This window comes from Gymnodraco acuticeps, unplaced genomic scaffold, assembly GCF_902827175.1.
Source record: "Gymnodraco acuticeps unplaced genomic scaffold, fGymAcu1.1, whole genome shotgun sequence".
Lineage (NCBI taxonomy): Eukaryota > Metazoa > Chordata > Actinopteri > Perciformes > Bathydraconidae > Gymnodraco > Gymnodraco acuticeps.
In genome coordinates, this window is record NW_022990135.1 from 2,674,222 (window position 1) to 2,694,487 (window position 20,266).

The 20,266-nt window shown below is 42.7% G+C and overlaps 2 protein-coding genes across 7 annotated transcripts in view; both read left to right on the top strand.

Annotated features, from left to right (window-relative positions):
- runx1 (RUNX family transcription factor 1) overlaps positions 1-14,606 on the top strand; it is a 35,824-nt gene extending 21,218 nt beyond the window's left edge. For 3 of the 6 annotated variants that reach the window (XM_034216921.1, XM_034216920.1, XM_034216923.1), the window contains 7 exons: positions 2,556-2,707; positions 2,786-2,896; positions 5,028-5,184; positions 8,623-8,727; positions 9,784-10,011; positions 12,489-12,635; positions 12,908-14,606. In XM_034216921.1, coding sequence (XP_034072812.1) covers positions 2,556-2,707; positions 2,786-2,896; positions 5,028-5,184; positions 8,623-8,727; positions 9,784-10,011; positions 12,489-12,635; positions 12,908-13,455 — 1,448 coding nt within the window. In that variant the 3' untranslated portion in view covers positions 13,456-14,606. Of the gene's footprint in view, positions 1-258; positions 774-2,555; positions 2,708-2,785; positions 2,897-5,027; positions 5,185-8,622; positions 8,728-9,783; positions 10,012-12,488; positions 12,636-12,907 lie in introns of those variants that run through there. The other 3 variants (XM_034216924.1, XM_034216925.1, XM_034216922.1) reach the window with 3 other exon arrangements.
- A 1,336-nt stretch (positions 14,607-15,942) lies between these two features.
- On the top strand, positions 15,943-20,266 carry LOC117546613 (protein downstream neighbor of son homolog). The gene is given in 13 exon segments (XM_034216900.1): positions 15,943-16,496; positions 17,090-17,164; positions 17,271-17,303; positions 17,305-17,472; positions 17,760-17,938; positions 18,017-18,092; positions 18,308-18,413; positions 18,506-18,596; positions 18,697-18,837; positions 18,971-19,169; positions 19,246-19,315; positions 19,420-19,550; positions 19,866-20,266. Coding segments are annotated over 13 exon segments (1,857 nt in total). The 5' UTR covers positions 15,943-16,049; the 3' UTR covers positions 20,007-20,266.

The window sequence follows — 20,266 nt, forward strand, 5'->3', positions numbered from 1 at the left end:
GTACCTTTACCCAGATATTCGACATGTCCCTGAATTCAAATACAATATACATATTGAGCACATAGTGAATTCATTCTCCGCAAAAGAGGAAGTACGACGGAAGCCTTCTCCCCCTCTCCGTTTCCCCTAAACCCCGCCTCCTCTCGGACGGACATAACTCTGATTGGTCAATCCCTTTCCGCGGCGATCCCCCTAATTGGCTGAGAGCTTCTGGAGCGCAGATGAGATGCAAATCGCGAGGTCTGCCAGTAAAAGCCCTGCGCTGTCAGCCGGGATGTCCATTCATCTCAAGGGGGAGGGAGAGAGAGAGCGCAGCTTCCTAGTAACACTGCATCAGTGTAATGTTACAATCAGGAGGCAACAACATTTAGAGGAAAATTACTTCACATTTACCTTCCTTTTTTCGTGTTTTCGTCAGTTTCCTTCCAGTTTTGATGTCAAACATGTGTGATTTTAAACTGCAAGAAGATTTTCCAGCTGTCATCCCAAGTCTCGAGTCTTGAATTCTGCGTGCAGGTTTTTGGAAAGCTGCTTTCTGCTTGGTTCTGTCCGCGACTTTTACGCACAACGGCTGAAATCCGGCGCATTTGGATAACGCGCCTCAACTGGAGCATTTTTACCGTCGTGACACGCTCTTAAAAATATATACATACAATATTCTGCTTCCTATTCTCCAAACAAGACGAAAATCGGGGGGTTTACAGTGAAGCAATCTGGGTATACCTGGACGCACCGTGGCGCACAAATGGTGTTCCTGTGGGACGCGAAATACGGTACAACCATTTCTCTACGATCTGTTTGTTATGCTTTTATAGTAGCCTATAAGTTATTTGTTGTGAAGTTGGGAGCTTAGTCTCTCTTATTTTGTTACTTGTGAAACTTACCATTTCATTTAAAGCATGGTGCATTATAACAAAATATACAAAAAACTCGTTCCTATCGTAGGTTAATATCATATTAACTCATACAAAATATTTGTGTTTTTGTATTTTTAAAGACTCATACTATACACAAAACAAAACTGGTTTTCAAACATTTTTTAAAATAATTTAGTGTCCATATGATTTACAAAAGTCACTCATTTTTTATTTTCCTTTTTCCCTAAATTTAAAATACTTTCCAGACAATGTACAGTTCAACAAAATGTGAGATATGATCCAACTTCACTTCATTATCTGCTGCAGTAAACAACATCTCCTTCCACGACACATGCTGACTTTAAAACAAATCGTTTTAATTGTCACATTTTGTCCAAAAAAGCGCACAAATAACTCTGGATCTCCACATTATTGATGCAACTTTTTAGAACTGAACTCTAATACTTTACAGTGAATTTAAAGTTTTGTTTTTTGAAATCCAACACACAGGCTTCACTAACACACATCGTGTTGTATGTGAGGCTCTCTCTTCATTATGTGACATGCTCTGAAATTGACCATTTGAGTTGATGGCGTACCACTTCCCTCACTTTTATTCTTTTATAAGAGAGGGCAGAAGTGCTGCTTCTGTCTTCAGTTTATGACTCCACTCTGTGGTATTCAGTCAGTGTGACCACTGTGTGTGTGTGTGTGTGTGTGTGTGTGTGTGTGTGTGTGTGTGTGTGTGTGTGTGTGTGTGTGTGTGTGTGTGTGTGTGTGTTGTGTGTGTGTGTGTGTGTGTGTGTGTGTGTGTGTGTGTGTGTGTGTGTGTGTGTGTGTGTGTGTGTGGTGTGTGTGTGTGTGTGTGTGTGTGTGTGTGTGGGTGTGTGTGTGTGTGTGTGTGTGTGTGTGTGTGTGTGTGTGTGTGTGTGTGTGTGTGTGTGTGTGTGTGTGTGTGTGTGTGTGTGTGTGTGTGATCTGTTCCATTAGTGTTTATATATCACAGTTCTCACTGACATGGCTGACACTATTTTTCTTTTCTCCATGGCTCTTTGAAGGACATATAATACTGAGCGATATAACGCTTTCAAATATCTTGTGTTGCCAAACCAATAGTCCGAAACTCAAAGAAAATACATGTACGATTATAGAAGACTGACAAAAAGGTTTTATTTATAAATATTATTACTGTACAGTATTTATTCTACTATACATTATTTATTTTACATTCTGTTTTATCTGTTTTTATATTTAATTTGATTCTAGGTTATATTTTTTGAATGACTTTATTGATCCTAATTTGGGAGTAAGGCATTTCACGTTGAATACAAATTAAATAAATGAGAGAATAAACAGAAACAGTAAATATGTACAGGGAAAAATATATATCCGTAGAGTATATCTATTGAATACACCGTATAAATATACAGTATTGAATTAAGTATGCACTATAATAGACCACATATCTTATATGTATACATATTTATTATTCCTGGAATTCCTGTACATTACATCATTGGTGGATTCTGTGACCTATTGCAACAACAAATACTGCTATTGTGCATATTATAATACATCCTTAGAATATTTGAGAGGACTGTGAAGTCTCCTTCTCAGATATTTAATTCTTTTTATTCAACCAGCGATCATCATGGAGATATTAAGAGCAGAATAACCAACTCATGTGTTCTGTTTCAGACCCAGCCCCCGGCCGGCGTTACACCCCCCCCTCCACCACCCTCGCCTCGGGGGGGAAGATGGCCGAGGCCCTGCCCCTGGGCACCCAGGAGGCCGGAGGCGGGGCCTCTCTGGTGGGCAAACTGCGCATGGCTGACCGAGGCATGGTGGAGGTACGCTGACACACACTCCTTATTAATATCTGTTGTAGTGATGTAAATGTCCCTCACGGCTCTCCGTTGTCCTCTCAGGTGATCTCAGATCATCCGGGGGAACTGGTGAAGACGGACAGCCCCAACTTCCTGTGCTCCGTGCTGCCCACACACTGGAGGTGCAACAAGACCCTGCCCATCGCTTTCAAGGTGGGTACCTCCACCCAATCCACTGCTGCATCCAACAGTACCCTTAACCTATTAGGTATGATAAAACATATCGATTTGTTAGAGATTAAACCGCCACACAGTAAACATTAGATTAGATGTCATTTATTGATCCCAGTTTTATGTGATTATTACAATTATTTGTTATAGCAGCATGTAAACAAGGCATTGCAAATTAATACAAAATAAAATATGATGGAAAATCAACATACAAACAACAGTAAACATATACATATCATCACCAGAGCAATATATCACAATCGCATACACAATATAAAATATAAACATACAGAATAAGAGACCGTTAGGTTGCTAAGTTAGTTGTATTCCTCGATAAAAAGTAGTATTTTAAATAGTTTATTCACTTAAAAGTAGGAAGATCTTTCCGTACAATTATTTTCGTTTTTTAATATAATACATTATTACAATTCCTTCCATGTAAAGCTCTCTCCATAGACGACCATTTGACGATTGTTTGGGTTTTATACTATTTCCTATGAGAAAAATAGTGTGTGTGTGTGTGTGTGTGTGTGTGTGTGTGTGTGTGTGTGTGTGTGTGTGTGTGTGTGTGTGTGTGTGTGTGTGTGTGTGTGTGTGTGTGTGTGTGTGTGTGTGTGTGTGTGTGTGTGTGTGTGTGTGTGTGTGTGTGTGTGTGTGTGTGTGTGTGTGTGTGTGTGTGTGTGTGTGTGTGTGTGTGTGTGTGTGTGTGTGTGTGTGTGTGGGTGTGTGTGTGTGTGTGTGTGTGTGTGTGTGTGTGTGTGTGTGTGTGTGTGTGTGTGTGTGTGTGTGTGTGTGTGTGTGTGTGTGTGTGTGTGTGTGTGTGTGTGTGTGTGTGTGTGTGTGTGTGTGTGTGTGTGTGTGTGTGTGTGCTTATCACACAGCTTATCTGCACTTTGAGACAAAATGCATTTGTGGAAAAGCAGCTTTTAGCCGCAGAACACACAGCTGATTGATTTATTGACTTTTATGCATTAGTGTTCGCACATGCATGCGTGTGTGTGTGTTTGGTGCATTATGCGTCATGAGCGGATGTCACTGCCTCTTACTGATAATGGACGATTGTTATGATGCACACACACAACCAGAAAACATACTATAAAAACCTATACTATACAGAGAACTGTTCACACAATAGGTGCACAAAATAAATGTATTAAAACATGAAACTAGCAAACAGAATCTGATAACTTCCTAAAACTAAACTAGAAATGAATTAAAAAGTCAAACCATTAATATCTTTGTATTCACAGGCACCTGGTTTAAGAACACACACACACACACACACACACTGGCCTTTTCCTGTTTATCTGCTGGGCTCATGTCGTGCTCCCTTACTGTGTGTGTGTTCTTTCTTCCTCTTTCAGTTCTCCTATATGAAATATTTTTGTGCCAAGACTTGTATTTTCATTTTCAAACCCAGAGTAACTGTTTCTTTAAAATCCCCACTCATCATTAATTCCACCATTCCATTCCAGATCAGCTCAACACTGTCATCACCAGCACAGCAAATGTTCAGCTCATACCAAAGAACTTAAGACATACAGAACATGTTATTAAAAACAGAGCAGTTAGCTCAGGTGACAGAGAGGAGAGTGTCTGTTACTCATTTGCACACGGACGGTGTGATCAGCGCTCGTATGGAAATGTTGCTGGAGGTGTGGAGGAGGACAGTGTGCTCTCTAGTGCATGGAACGTTTCATGTTTACATGTTACACATACGGAGAATCATTTTCCTTTATTCCATCATTTGCAACTTTTTCATGAAGTTTTGAGGTAGTCAAGCTTATCGCTTCTCTGAGTATCTATCTGGGTGTGTGCATGTGTTGGTGTTGGTTTGTGCATGTGTGTGTGTGCAGATTCCATATATATCGTAGTATGAGTGTGTGTGGTTGCTTGTGCGTGTGTGTACATCTGTGTGTCTGTGGGCCTGGGTGCAGCACATAAGGTCACTATCTGCTTCTATCCCCTAAAAGCATGATGGGAACTTTAGTACGAGTGAAACTGAATATCATTATTTTAGTTTTAAACCATCAACACATGTATAAACTCAGAATATCCTCTATGAGACATCACACATCTCAAACTGTCCGACAATTTTCTTCCATGTCTCTAGGTGGTTGCCCTTGGCGACACCCCTGACGGCACCTTGGTTACGGTGATGGCGGGAAACGACGAGAACTTTTCCGCTGAGCTTCGTAACGCCACGGCCGCCCTCAAGAACCAGGTGGCCCGATTCAATGACCTGCGCTTTGTGGGCCGCAGCGGAAGAGGTACACACACAAACACACACACACCAAACACACGAGTGCCATTGACCCAAATATGAGTGAGATGGGGCTTCAAACTCTTACACAACACAGCATGGATAAATTAGGGGAAGTAAATGTGAATAAAAACGGTGTTGTCTCAACTTCCTCGTAACTCCCCGTTTAATGTCCCCCCCCCCTCTCTCTTCAACGGACACACTACTACAGTTACACTAAATCAGTCGCAGGCAAATGTCCCCACTAATCTATTTAAAACAGTGTGTACACAAGCTCTGCTAACACACTCACACACGTATAAAAATGACAAGTACTCCCCATGCTGCTGAATGGAAATATGGAATACCTGTCAATATTTAATAGATTCCATAATGCTGCTGTTGGAAAATTAGCATACATTAATGATTCATGTGCAGTCCAATTCAAATTTTAGAAAGTTGAGTAGTGAACATTTGTTTAGATGCAAATGTAAGCGCACAGGACAATGAGTACAGTATTTTAAGATACAAAACGTGATCTTCTTTGGAGTTATTAACTCACATCTGCAACATAAGAGGGAGAGAAACTGTCATGTATCATATTTTAAACTGAACCCTTTACATTCTTCACTTTTCTTTTTGTTATGAGTAACTTGCTAATAAAGATTTTTTTAGATGTATTTCATGTGCCACTAGAATTTAAATAATTTAAATGATAACATTTTCATATTATTCTATACATGATAATGTTCATCCATTTGGACTAAAAATGTCGATATATTCGAGTTATATTTATTTAAAATAATTTGTTAATGATAAGAGCATATTCTTTCAAAAAAAGTAACACGGGCAAATACATGTGTTTTTGTATAACACTGAGGAATATTAACGTTGGTCCTGGGTTGTTTCAGGAGCTTCTCCTCCATGATTTGTGGAGGAAACAGTGAATCATTTGCATGTATCATGAGATAACAAGCCACATGTGGAGCAGCTTCTCCACCAAAACCTCCAAACGGTCATCAACTGTCTGTGGTGAGGGTTAGCTTAGCGGCTAACCCCAAAGAATGGTTTGGTGGTTATAGTAGCGGTGTGTGGTTGGGTGTGTGTGTGTGTGTGGGTGTGTGTGTGTGTGTGTGTTCACACAGGGTGAGATGTTGTGAAAGAGAAAAGTGATTGTCCTGTTTAAAAGAGGAACTAAAAGAGAGACTGAAAACTGGTTGCACATGAGCCACACACACAGACACACACACAGCCACACACACACACACACACGCGCGCGCGTTGGCAGTAGGCTGAAACATCATATGAGAAAACATATGAGAAACCGCATGACACATGCTGCATCATCATTTTCATTCGTACGTATGCACTGTTGCACTGAGATGCCTATAGGTTACATCTGTATTGCTTTCACACAATGACTTAGCTAAAAAACATTTACTCAAACCTTTACTCAAACTGTAACAGCGGTGCATCAAACAAAAAGGTGCGTTGCTGTAGGCATGCTGCTTCAGGAACTGATGAGATTAGGAGATATAATGTTGGAAACTTGATTGAGTCACAGATCTACGAGTTTGAAGGTCTGTCTTGTTGCATTGTGCTCAGACAGTACTCTCATTGAAATGAATGAGGGAATGGCTGCAGCAACAAATCAGCAATTTTTTTATTTTTGTTTTATATGTTGGTGTTTTAACATCAAGGCGATGGTTTGGGGGATTTTTGGATTTGGGGTTGCCATACCACTCAGGAATATAACACACACACACACACACACACACACACACACACACACACACACACACACACACACACTGATGTTGCTTTGTTGAAGATGGTAAACAAGAGATTTCGTCTGATCGAATGATTATGAGTAAAACTGGACAACCCCAACTCAGAAAGCCCTGACACGATGTGATATACACACACACACACACACACACACACACACACACACACACACACACACACACACACACACACACAGATGTTGCTTTGTTGAAGATGGTAAACAAGAGATTTCGTCTGATCGAATGATTATGAGTAAAACTGGACAACCCCAACTCAGCAAGCCCTGACACGATGCGGTATACACACACACACACACACACACTTCTTGTGAAATTCGCTCTTATCTTCAATGGATGACAGAGACATACAGTAGAGGTGATTATAGAGGCCTGAAAAACACTGATGTCAAGATACACACGCCTTTGTGTGTGTGTGTGTGTGTGTGTGTGTGTGTGTGTGTGTGTGTGTGTGTGTGTGTGTGTGTGTGTGTGTGTGTGTGTGTGTGTGTGTGTGTGTGTGGGTGTGTGTGTGTGTGTGTGTGTGTGTGTGTGTGTGTGTGTGTGTGTGTGTGTGTGTGTGTGTGTGTGTGTGTGTGTGTGTGTGTGTGTGTGTGTGTGTGTGTGTGTGTGTGTGTGTGTGTGTGTGTGTGTGTGTGTGTGTGTGTGTGTGGCCACCGGCTGGCTGATAGACATAACACACACAGACTTCAGCTGTTCTCTCCCTCCTCCTGTGTCTCTCTATCAGCCACCTTCTCTTACTGTAAACTCTCTCTGTAAGCAACCTGCACTAAGGACAGGAAACCATCTGAGCATTCAGTCAGACAACAAAAAGGGCAGCATTGGTTTGGGCGTCTTGCTACATATACTAATGAGTTTGAGTATTTGATCTATGAGTTTAAACGTCTATCAGTCACTATAACACTGTGAAATTGTTCATAATATTTGTGAAGGGACTTTACAAGTGTGAAAAGTTGGCACAGCTGCATTATTTTGCATTTACGACACAATGGTCCTTATCGAAAATGTAAAAAAAATGGCTGTTATGCAACAAAGTAAAGAAAACAGATGTTTTAATTATAACAACCTTAATGTTATGTTATATTCATATTCCTTAACTTTTGTTGCGTAGGGAGAGAGAGAAGTGAGAGTAACACCTGGCGTTACCAACAAAAGTATTGTGTGTGTGTGTGTGTGTGTGTGTGTGTGTGTGTGTGTGTGTGTGTGTGTGTGTGTGTGTGTGTGTGTGTGTGTGTGTGTGTGTGTGTGTGTGTGTGTGTGTGTGTGTGTGTGTGTGTGTGTGTGTGTGTGTGTGTGTGTGTGTGTGTGTGTGTGTGTGTGTGTGTGTGTGTGTGTGTGTGTGTGTGTGTGTGTGTGTGTGTGTGTGTGTGTGTGTGTGTGTGTGTGTGTGTGTGTGTGTGTGTGTGTGTGTGTGTGTGTGTGGCAAGCAAAAGTGTTGTCTTCCAAAGCTGTGTCTGGCAATGACCCCCCCCCATCAGGGTCCGCACATACACACACTAAATGTATAGTCCTATAAATGTGTACAGGAGAGAAAATTAGGAGGACAAATATACTAGTACTAATAAACACTTCTTTCCTTCCCTGTTTTTCTTCCTCTTTCTTCCTCTCATCTATACTCTCTCTTGTCTTCTTCCCCTTTGCCTCTCCTTTTTCTCTCATAGGGAAGAGTTTCACTCTGACCATCACCGTGTTCACCAACCCTCCTCAGGTGGCCACGTACCAGAGAGCCATTAAGATTACAGTGGACGGCCCCCGAGAGCCAAGACGTGAGTGACACATCACAATGTTCTCCACAGCAGATTATAACATGTGGAGTCCCACAGGCTTCACATTTGGGTCCCCAGAACGTTTTACATTTTGTTTCATGCATATCCTGTAGTCTATAAGCTAGATACTCAGAGAAGACTGTAATCCATAGAGACAGACTCTCGGTTTGTGAGTCAATAAGGATGATGCAACACTGAGTTCCTGTGTGATGACACATGGGGAATTCTCAAGGCAGAGAAGAAGAAAAACCTATTTTTTTTAATAATAAACACAAATACTTATAGTTTGCTTTGATTAGGAGTGAATTGAGCGACGGTGTTCAGATAAGACATGAGGTGACAGAAAGAGAGGAAGACTCCTGCCAGCTCCGCTCAGCTGTGAATAACCATCACTCGTCTCTAACTCGCCACACACACACACTCAGTATAAATACACACACATGCACACTTCCCCCATTGGGAGGAAGTGCCTGTAACTGGATCTCAGTCTCACTGCTTTGAAGTGCAGCCAACACCACAGACAGCGTGACAGACCACCACACACACACACACACACACACACACACACACACACACACACACACACACACACACACACAGGGAGACAGTCAGACCCCTATGCGGCGCCCATCGTCAGATTTCCGAACGCATTAGCAGACAGTGTGTTAACAATGTTGGGATATTGGGTTGTAGCTGTTACTGTAATCCTTATATTATGTAATCATAACACACGCAGGAAGTCATCTGCTGACAAATCACCTCTTCATATTTTGATGGAACGGAAAATGAGGACTGAAAACAAATCCATGTTCAATCGTCACACAGCACCACGCACACAGTGAAATTGAGCCTCTGCATTGAAGCCACCCTATTATTGTGGGCAGGTATTATAGCTCAAGGGCAGTGCCTAGAAGGTGAACTGGCACCTCTCCAAGTACTGGCCAACACTTTCTACTTTTACTTAGTTCTCAAGACACTGCCATACACTTTCAATTGTGGAAAAAGTTGGTGCTTTGGATCTTCATATTTTAATTTGACCACCGGTTATCTTGACAGATTTGTGTCATCTCTTCCTCCCAGGTCATCGTCAGAAGATGGATGAAGTTAAACCCGGAACGCTGGCTTTCTCCGAGAGGCTCACGGAGCTGGAGCAGCTGAGACGGAGCTCCATGAGGTTGACGCCTCCTCACCACCATCACCATCAACACCCCGCCAACAGCCGCCAGTCTGCAGCACTCAACTCTGCCGCCTTCTCTAGCCCTGCACACGCTCAGATTACTGCTGGTAAGAGATCTAAAGGGATTACATCCATGAGCCCAAATCAAGAAATTAAGGGAATTGTCATTTACCATATTGTACACAGCAAGAATTAGGCTTTCAGGGATGAATTGACTTCAGGCAAAGTAACTAAAAAACACAACAACCAAACAACTTTTCTTGTCAATACAAACTGAGCTAAGCTAGAGTTGCTAAACTAACACATCTAAATACGTTGTAGTCTTAGACCCCGGATATAAAGTATGACTGGTTCATCAGGCTAGAATTTAGACTATAATACATCTTCTTTTAAAAGACATTCACAGATAGATCAGAGATTTATTTTCATGGAAACTAATTTACTGTTGCTTAGTTTTGTAGAAACTTGAATGGTCACTGTTTTGATAGATAGCAGCTCCGAAAGAAATGTTCCCCAAACAAACTTTAACATAAATAGATGCAGAGAGAAGTAAGTTATTTATTTATGATTCCTCAGAAACCCTGTGTGATGAGCCATCACTTAGTTCATCTTTTTCTGGAAGCAACACTTTCACAGCTGTGCAAGAGACTTCTTTGGAAATGATCTAGTTGCATGATATAAGCATCATAATAATGACTCTCAGAATAGTCAGAATGTATGACCTTCTTAGGTTGCCCCCAACCCTAACCCTACTTTCTGATAACCGGAAAGCCAGGGATTTGCCTTAAACTGCAGTTTATTTAATGGCCGGTAGCTGCCTCCATGCATCCACACTAATCAATGCTCAGTTAAGCAGCAATATTATTAGCATAAACCTAACTTATCATCTTTAAATCTAATTACATTTTAGAGCGGATTCAAACGGACTCGTTTCCAGCATTTAATCAACGTCAAAAAGTGTGTGTGTGTATTTCCCAAACTTGTGAATTCAGGTTGCATCAAACCTCATTGTTCCTCCTTGTGGTTTTAGCGAGATCCATTGTGGTCTGTGTGCGCGTGTAGGTGTGTGTATGTGTGAGTGTGTGTTGCGGTTGCCGTGGATACACTACCACCAAAATGCATTATCTGTTCCTCTTTTGCCTTAGTGGTAGTGACGCCACGTGTGTGTATGTGTGTGGGTGAGGAAGAAAGTCATGCCTGAAGGAGGAAATGAGAGTCAGCTGGCAGGAAGTGCGACTGTGAGAAAAAAAATCAAATGTATAACTGTCAGAATTTGAAGCATCCAAGATATCTGAAAAGTGTGTCAACCATTGGCTATGATTCATTTTACCGTCCGAAATATCAAAAGTCAGGCCTTAGACGACCATAAACAAATAATTATAGTAATTCATAAATGCAAGATAGACCAAAAACAACACACTGCTTTTTCTTTATTTATACTCATCTTCTGAACTTCACCTTTTAACCAAACTTAAATAAAACATGATAGCCTTTGTTTCATATTAAAATGTCCAAAACAATCTCTCTCGGGGTGAACAGGTGTCCCACGCCGCGTACATTATGCCAATGTCCAGCATTTGATTGACAGCTGCCATTCTAAACTTGCCTTTTATCCAATGGCAGTGTAGAAAAGCAAGAGACCACCATTGCCTGTGTCAGCTGTCAATCAATCAACACACACGTGGGCAGGTCAAGAGCTCACCGTTCTCGTTTCCTATGTTTTGCCCAATTGGCACACAACAGCACAAGCTACAGACATCCACTTTTTGGTGGAATATTATTATCCATCATAGGAATTATCATATCTGCTCATCATATTAGAATATGCAAAAGCACATGGCAAAATGGGTAAGTGTCATAATTTCTGACATTAATTAGCCTACCGTTAAACGCCACAGATACAGTATGTAGTTCTTTGTGTTCTACTTCTACTTCTTAGCAGCCAGCCGGGGTGACTCCTGCCTCATATTAGTGCTCTGTGCCCCGGGAGAGAAGCCTGGAGAGGAGGGGGCTTGGCACAGGGCCGGCCTTCATCACCACACAGACCACACACACACACACACACACACACACACACACACACACACACACACACACACACACACACACACACACACACACTCACTCTTGGCTAGACTTGAAAAGCCTTCATTGACGTCGTGGCTGCTGTGTACAATTTGCTTCCTCGTCTGACTGCACATACACGCACAAACACACACATGTACACACTCTTGTCTGCAAGTCTGTGGGTGATCAGTGCTATTTATTAGACTGTGTGGAAAAAGAGGGGATTGAATGAAATATCTCACACACACACACACACACACACACACACACAGCCCTTCCTTTCATCCGTCGACCCCCAGACTGAGTTAACTGCTTCCTCTTCTCCGTCTCTCTCCTCTGTTTCTTTCACTATCATCAGCCTCTGTCTCAAGTCATTTAAAATCACCCTTTCTTCAAAGATGATGCTATTTAACTGTATTCTTACTTGTCTTGTGTGAACAGCAGCATTGTGCAACCACATTTAAATCATTTGCTTTACATCTCTAAGTTTCTCCATGATTTTATCTCTCTCTCCCAGACTCCAGGCAGATGCAGTCGTCTCCATCTTGGTCCTACGACCAATCGTATCCCTACCTTGGCCAGATAACCACGCCCACTGTCCACACAGCCAATCCCCTTTCGCCTGGTCGATCTACGCTCAGTGACCTGTCCTCGCGTCTCACAGGTAAGACACACGAGCATATACACTGATCAGTCTGTTCATATTGTTTAGAGGAAGGCAAAATTAATATTCTAAATAGCAGTTAAAAACATACTCAAATCTATTTCTCCTTCACCCTGGGACTCTATCTGGTACAATTCTATTGTGCGTCCTCTGAACACTTGTAACCTAGCCTATGTAATTGGAAGGCCACTTCTTTCCCAGGATGCATACTTGACTTTGGGAAAACAGAGAGAATAGACTGTATAAGTAACCTTTCACCTTTGCCCTCTCAGGTCCTGACCTCACAGCCTTTGGCGACCACAGGATGACCTTGGAACGACCTTTCACCTCCCTCCCCTCCTTACCTGACTCCCGCTTCTCGGATCCCCGGGTCCACTACCCCTCTACAGCCACCGCCTTCACCTATGCCCCCTCTCACAACGCCGTATCCAATGGCACCCTCGGCCTATCCATGGCAACGGCCATGGCGAACACTCCAGCGGGGAGGTACCACACCTACCTGCCTCCCCCCTACCCGGCGAATACCCCCCACCAGGGTCAGAACGGGCCCTTCCAGTCCACCTCCTCACCGTATCACCTGTACTATTCCACCACCGCCGGATCATACCAGTTCTCAATGATGGCCGGCGGTGGGGGAGGCACCGACTCTCGCTCCCCGCCCAGGATCCTGCCGCCGTGCACCAACGCCTCCACAGGCTCCTCCCTCCTGCACCCCTCTTTGCCCAATCAGAATGAAGGAGTGGGGGTGGAGGTGGAGTCCAGCCACAGTAGCTCCCCCACAAACATGGCCGCTGCAGAGTCCGTCTGGAGACCGTACTGAAGCAGGCTCAAGGTGCTCCCTGGTCATGTGACTTCACTGAATATACACACCAACACAAAATATGATGTGACACGAGGCACAAGTCAATGTAAAAGCGTGTCAAAAAACAGATAACTCTTATCTCGGTTAAAGGATGAGGAAGTCTGATGGTATTTTATATTTTTTACGCATGAAGAGCGCCAAACCCACCATGTGTGTGTCTCTCTCTGGATGCTTTCTGACTTTACCATCCTTCTGTGGCTCTCTGCCATCTATGTTGTTCCCAGATTTCATCCTAGACCTTACTGATTTCACACACCTCTACTGTGAGTGGAGTTTCATCACAGTCAGGTTAGAGGAAATGTTGCCACACAGGGTACAATGTTGAGGGTCACCTTTCCTTGGGTAAACTACAATTTTAAAACCTGCTGACTATTTTATTTATATTCAAGCACTGGATTTTTTCATGCCATTAAATATTTGGAAAGACTTCACAGAGCATGGTTCGTCATGACTTACCCAGGAGCACCCAGTTTAAACAGCAGTGAAATAACATTGAAAAGGCTTGGAGAAAAACGAGTGAATATGGACAGATGAATGCAGCTTCCTTTGTAAAAAAAAAAAGCGACTTTCTCATAAATGGTGTTCATTAGAGATGATTTGCTCATGCCAAATAATTCGATTGCCTGTTTATGTTTATGTTTGTCATTGTTTATTCCCATGATTGTATCTCCTCTCTCATTCTTCTGACATTTTTCAAAAAACTGCCCATTATTGTCATCAATAAAATAAGAAGACTGTTGGTGCTATTACGGCCCTTGAGACAAATTTGGACAGAAAATATAAAAACTGCAACAAATCTTAATTGACTGATTACATATTTATCATGGACAGGCCTTACCACACTGATTTCTACATATTTTGAGAGAACATTACAGCATGGAGTTCTGTAAAATGCATTAATTTATTCCATTTTGGTAGCATGTTGTGTGTATGTGTGCGTGCGTGTGTGAGTGATCCACTGTCGATTTGTACTGTATATAACCAAGGCTGAAAATGACACCGGCATTTGATCCTGTTTTCATCACCCCTTCTCTTTTTGTTCTGACATGTTGATAGTACATTTTTGATTTGTGTTTTATATAAAAGTTCTTGGGAAATAATCCAACTTTTTTTTCTGTGTTTGCTGGTTGTCTGATCCTTACCCTATGTAACCCACACACACAAACACATCTATCCATTGCTATTCCTAAAGCTGTAGGAATTTACAGGCCAACAGACAAGCCCTAGCTTGCCTTCTCTGCCAGTTTATACACACACACACACACACACACACACACACACATACACACACACACACACACACACACATACACATACACACACACACACACACACACACAGGAGAAATTGCTAAATAAAGGTCAAGTGTAGCCAGACAGTGAGTCCACAGTATGAAAAGCTATATACACTTAGCATTACTTCAACTGGATACAAAACACACATTTGACACAAAATGTTAAGATTAATAACAAACAAGAAAAGCACAATATACTTAGGGCAGTTAAACAATTTTCAAATATGGAATATTTTGCTACTTGGATACTTGTTTAGCTTTGGTAAACAGTGACTTCTAGTGGTTTAATGGCACATTATCTCCCAATTGGGTATAAAGAGGTTAATTTGTTGACTACAATAAGAATGTTTTCTTATAGATGAGTTCACTGGGCCTAATGCATCTTCATTTGGGGGTCGAGGACATGCCATGATTTCAGCAGCCCTGTTAAGGTCACTAGCCATCAATTCAAACCTGACTTTTGATGTAAATAGCACTACTTTTCTCTCTTCTTCACTACCAAAATATATGAGAATTGATTTCCTAACAGCAGCCATCATTTAGCCTTGCTGAGGTTCAGATGTGATTGATGACCCAGAGTAATGACAAACGAGGGAGAAATTAACAGGGAGAAAACATTTACATAATGTGCTATTAATCACTGTGACAGAGGGACAGAGGTGGAGATTGCAATGAGAGGTGTTGGGCAGTGGGGGCAGCTCTAGCAGGGAAATTCACTGTCCTCTGTGGTCATCAATGCACATTTTGTCATGATGACGCACACTGAATCACAAGGCTTTACTGTTGCAGCTGCTCCACAAGTTAAATTACCTACAAACCGTACACTTAAGACCAAAAGGGCATACACTTCAATATGAAGATACATATTAGTGTTGTTTAAGGAAGTTGTGGCTTATATAGTATTTATGCTGGCATACTTTCAGCTCATTATTCTGTGTTATCATGGTACAGCAACTTCAACATGGGATCATTGTTATAGGTGTATTAAAGATGCCATTTATTGAAAAACTCTAATCGAGTTTGATTCCTAAACTTTAAAGTGGTAGATTTTCCTTCTTAGATCAGTACCCCAAATTCCATTTTTTTCTCTCTAAAACCAAACGCAACGTGACGCTTGACGCTTGACGTCAGCACACTACGCGCCAAATTTGTATAGTGCGGAAGGCGCAACAACACAAAGTTAGTGTCAACAGCTGCAGTGTTTTTAGCATTTTGTCGGTTATTTTCTGGTATTTTAGAGAAATTATTCCTCTGCAGTATGTCTCAACCGGATGGCTATTCGCCGAGCTTCAAGCGACCGGCTGAAATTATGCGAATGAGGAGGAAAAGAACCAGAAGCGACGCCAGTGTGTTCTCCAGCCCGAGCGGACAGGGCTCCACTGCCGGGCAAAGCGACTCTTCGCCGGCAGGAGTTCGGCCTTTCTCCCCGGGGCCGCTTTTTAATACCCAGAGTCGTCCCGGAGGTGGAATAAAGCGCAGAAACCCGTTCGCAAACATTGAGAATACGTACAGTCCAAGCAAGAAATGTCTAATTTACAACGAGGACGGACATGCAGAAGCTGTGGACCGGTGCAAGAGAAAGAAATTGACAGAAAAGGAGGGAGAGGAGGAGATGTCAACAAAGACGAACTGTAATGCAGCGTTACCTCTCAGTGCGAGGCTGACTGAGGCAGAGAAACACGAACACCAAGATGTTAACAGCAAGGTCAGTTATGCACCTACTATTACTACTCGTATTTTAACTTGCAAACACAACAGCTGTTATGAAAAACAAGGTGCAGTATATTAGCCTTTCAGAACACATTATTAGCTTACTTAACCTCGTGATAATAAGAATCAGAACCAGAATTAAGGTTAATTACACATACAAGGAATTTGCTTTGGAGTTTGGTGCAAACATAAACATAGCATAAGGAAATAAGTTGTAAGAGAAGATCAAAAATATAACAATTATAAAAAGAAACATTTAACGATTATATAAAGAAAAAAACAATATTATGAAAAACAGCAGTATAATATATTGTTGAGTGGAAGGCTGCAGATTTAACATGAACAAAAAAAAACGTTATAAGTGCTTTACAGAGCAAGTTACGCTAAACAAAACAATGACCATGAGTACTACAACCATTGAGAAACATCATTAAAAAGACATAGACAGTTAGTAACATAGTTAATGTTCATCTGACTCCTATTTGTATGTATGAATCATTTGTTAAAGATGAGAGGAATACAGTACATTTGTTTTTGGGTTGACATGCTGACATTTTGATATGTTTACCCTTCTGTCCTCTGCTGTAGAAATGTCTATCTTTCTCTGAAGATGACTCCTTGTTCGAAGAAGAGGAGGAAGATGTCGTGAGCCCGCTAATAAAGGTTGGATTCTTCTCTTGCACTCTGACTAATCATATCTATACAAAACATCTGGTATGTTCTAACGGAGCCACATGTGTTTAAAAACCTCTTCAATGTCTCTCCTCAGAGTCCCCAGGCCATTGCTCCTGCCTCCATCGCCCCCCCCCGTGTGCACAGTGTTTCCCTCAGACTGGAGCCTGAAGACGCGCCTCCTCTTCACCTCCCCCCTCACCCTGTCCTGGGCCGAGAACCCCAAAGCTCAGGAGGAGGCCACAGGGCTGAGTCAGCACCTCAGAGCTCACTTCATCACGCTGCCACACAGCCTGCAGGTAGACTCACTGGATCTCTTACATCTGTAGACATGATGATTGCACTAATCTATATTTTGTATTATTAGTAATTAATTGTACAGCCCTAACTAGGATCATGTAACATATGAAATACTTTACTGTTGCTGTTTTGGAGAAATGTAGTTTCTCAAAAAACAAAACATTCCAATAGGTTTTCTGAACTTATCAAAGCGATCCTCTCCAGAATGAACCTGTAGAGAGAGAAGGACAGCAACAGTAGCGGACATGTCTTCAGGGGTTTGTAAACGATGTCATTGCATCTGCAGGACCCCCGCTCGTGCTCGGAGCTGCGCTGTGCGTTCCAGCAGAGCCTGGTGTACTGGCAGCACCCCTCCCTGCCCTGGCTCTCCCTGTTCCCCCGCATCAACGCTGAGAGGAGCTTCACCGGGAAGTGCACCCCGTGGGCCCAGGACCGCGCCCTGCAGCAGAGTCTCATGAGCGAATGGTGAGGCTTGAGATACAGTAGTGTACAGGAACAGTTTTGTGACCTTTTTGTGACTTTGGAACTCTGGTTTTCTCTCAGGTCCGTGAGTCTGTCGTCCCTCTACAGTCTGCTGAAGACCAAGCTGTGTCCGTACTTCTACCTCTGCTCATATCAGGTACACGCTGTCACTTGAATCCCGTTCTAAAGGAGGGAGAACATGCTTGGTGGTGCTTTTCACACTACCATCCAAATAGACATTTTCACTGCAACTTTGTGTATAAGCTGGTATCAAACTAAATCCCCAAGTGCAGTACAAGTACCTCCAGATTGTACTTTAGTACAGTAATTAGTTGACTTACCAACTGATTATTTCCCTCTACCTACTCTCAGTTCTCAGTATTGTTCAGGGCAGCAGGAGTGGGGGGGTCCGGCAGCAGCATCACGGCCCTCATCTCTCCCACAACCCGGGGTCTCAGAGAGTCCATGAAGGCTGAAGGTGAGTCTTACCATTACACTTTTTAAAAACCTTTATTCTGACTGCATATTCTGGTTTTTCATTGGACTCCTCTCTGTTGTGTCCCTGTGCAGGTATAGAGTTCAGTCTCCCCCTGGTGGAGGACAGGAGAAAGAGCAGGGAGCAGCAGAAGCACCCGGGCGAGGAGGAGGAGCAAGAGCAGGCGTAAGAGTCCGCTGTGCATCACTGCAACCAGAGTGTTGTTGTCATTTGTTTATATGTCCTTTTTTTTTATGCAAACAAAACATGTTGTATTGATCTGCAGGTGTTCTGAGCTGAAAGAGGCTGAGGAGCGCCACGGAGAGAAGGACGAAGACAACGACGATGAAGACGGCAGCTTCTCCTGGCTGAAGGAGATTGGGGTCCAGGACAAAATCAAGAAGCCCGACAGCAACACCATCCAACTGTATCCTCCCCCTCCTTCTGCCTCTAAGATGCAGACTCATTTCTATTTAGGACTCATTCCTGCACCACTCTGTTGTACCGTGTCTAATTAAATGTGTGATAGCTGCAGTTAAAGCTCCTTGACCCCAGTGCAGGCAAAAGGAGGGTCAGACCGTGTCTCTGGACCACAAGCCCGAGTCGGTGGTGTGTGTGGAGGGAACACACACCTTCACCCTCATCAACTTCCTCATCAACTGCAAGAGTCTGGTGGCTGTGGCGGGCCCCCAGGCCGGGTTACCCCCCACGCTTCTAGCCCCGAACGCTTTCAGAGGAGCCACCATGCACACACTGAAGGTATGGAGAAACACACACACACACACATATTGCTATGTCTGCAGTGCATATGACTGGATGTGTGTGTGTATTTCAGGCCCGCAGTGTGAATGTAAAAAGCCAGATTGGGGGTTCCTACCAGGACATCAGCAGTCTGGAGATCACAGGTACTTTGTCCTATTTCATATCTCTATCATTTTGTTAGACATGGTAGCAATTTTATTTAGTTGTGGAAGAAATTGACTTTTTTTTTAATGTCATTTTTCTTCAGGACCTATCCTCCCCTCGTCTCTCCACACAATCACCAACCTCCTCCGGCCGGCACAGAAGGGAAACTTCTCCTCTGCTCTCTACACACACACTCCTACCGCTGTCATGAACACACACACCACGGAGCAGCAGGTAAGACTGCCTTAAATGGAAGGCTCACATTTTGCCAGATCTGATTTTCTTCTACTTTTTGATGAAATAAAAGCGATGGATGCTCACATGAGTTGGAGATACTGATGAGGGTTTATAATGGGGTTACCCACAAAACACTTTTTTAAATCATAGTGTGTTGGAAAATATGGAGAGAAAAGTCCTTTTTAAAATATGAAAAAGTATAGTGTACTTTTAGAATTTGCTCCACAGAAATGCTCCTGTGACTATGATGTGTGTGTATAGCTCCACCTGGTGGTCACTCACTGCACATGCTCTCCCTCCTCCTGTCTGCAGAGCTCTGCCGGCTCCTCGGACCTGTCTGCCTGTGGCCTCCACCCTGCCTCCATCCAGCAGCTGACGCAGCCCTCCACCCTGGGAAAGACTGCTCTGAGCCACATCAGCATGATCAACTACAGCTACACCTGGAGGAGCTGATGGAGGAGTGATGGAGCCATCAGCTGTGAGAGGGGGGAGCACTGCTGTTCGATCTGCTTCACCTTCTCTTTACAGACACATCAAAACAAACTGTTTCTGTCCATACACATTTTATTGTATCTGAATATCTATATATGTCTGGCATGTATTGTGAATGTGTTTTTAATGTTGTTACATTTGTTTCATTAATATGTTTTAAAATGTATTTAATGACTTGTAATTCGTTTTTCTTGATGACGTATTTTCTGTTTTATCAAATA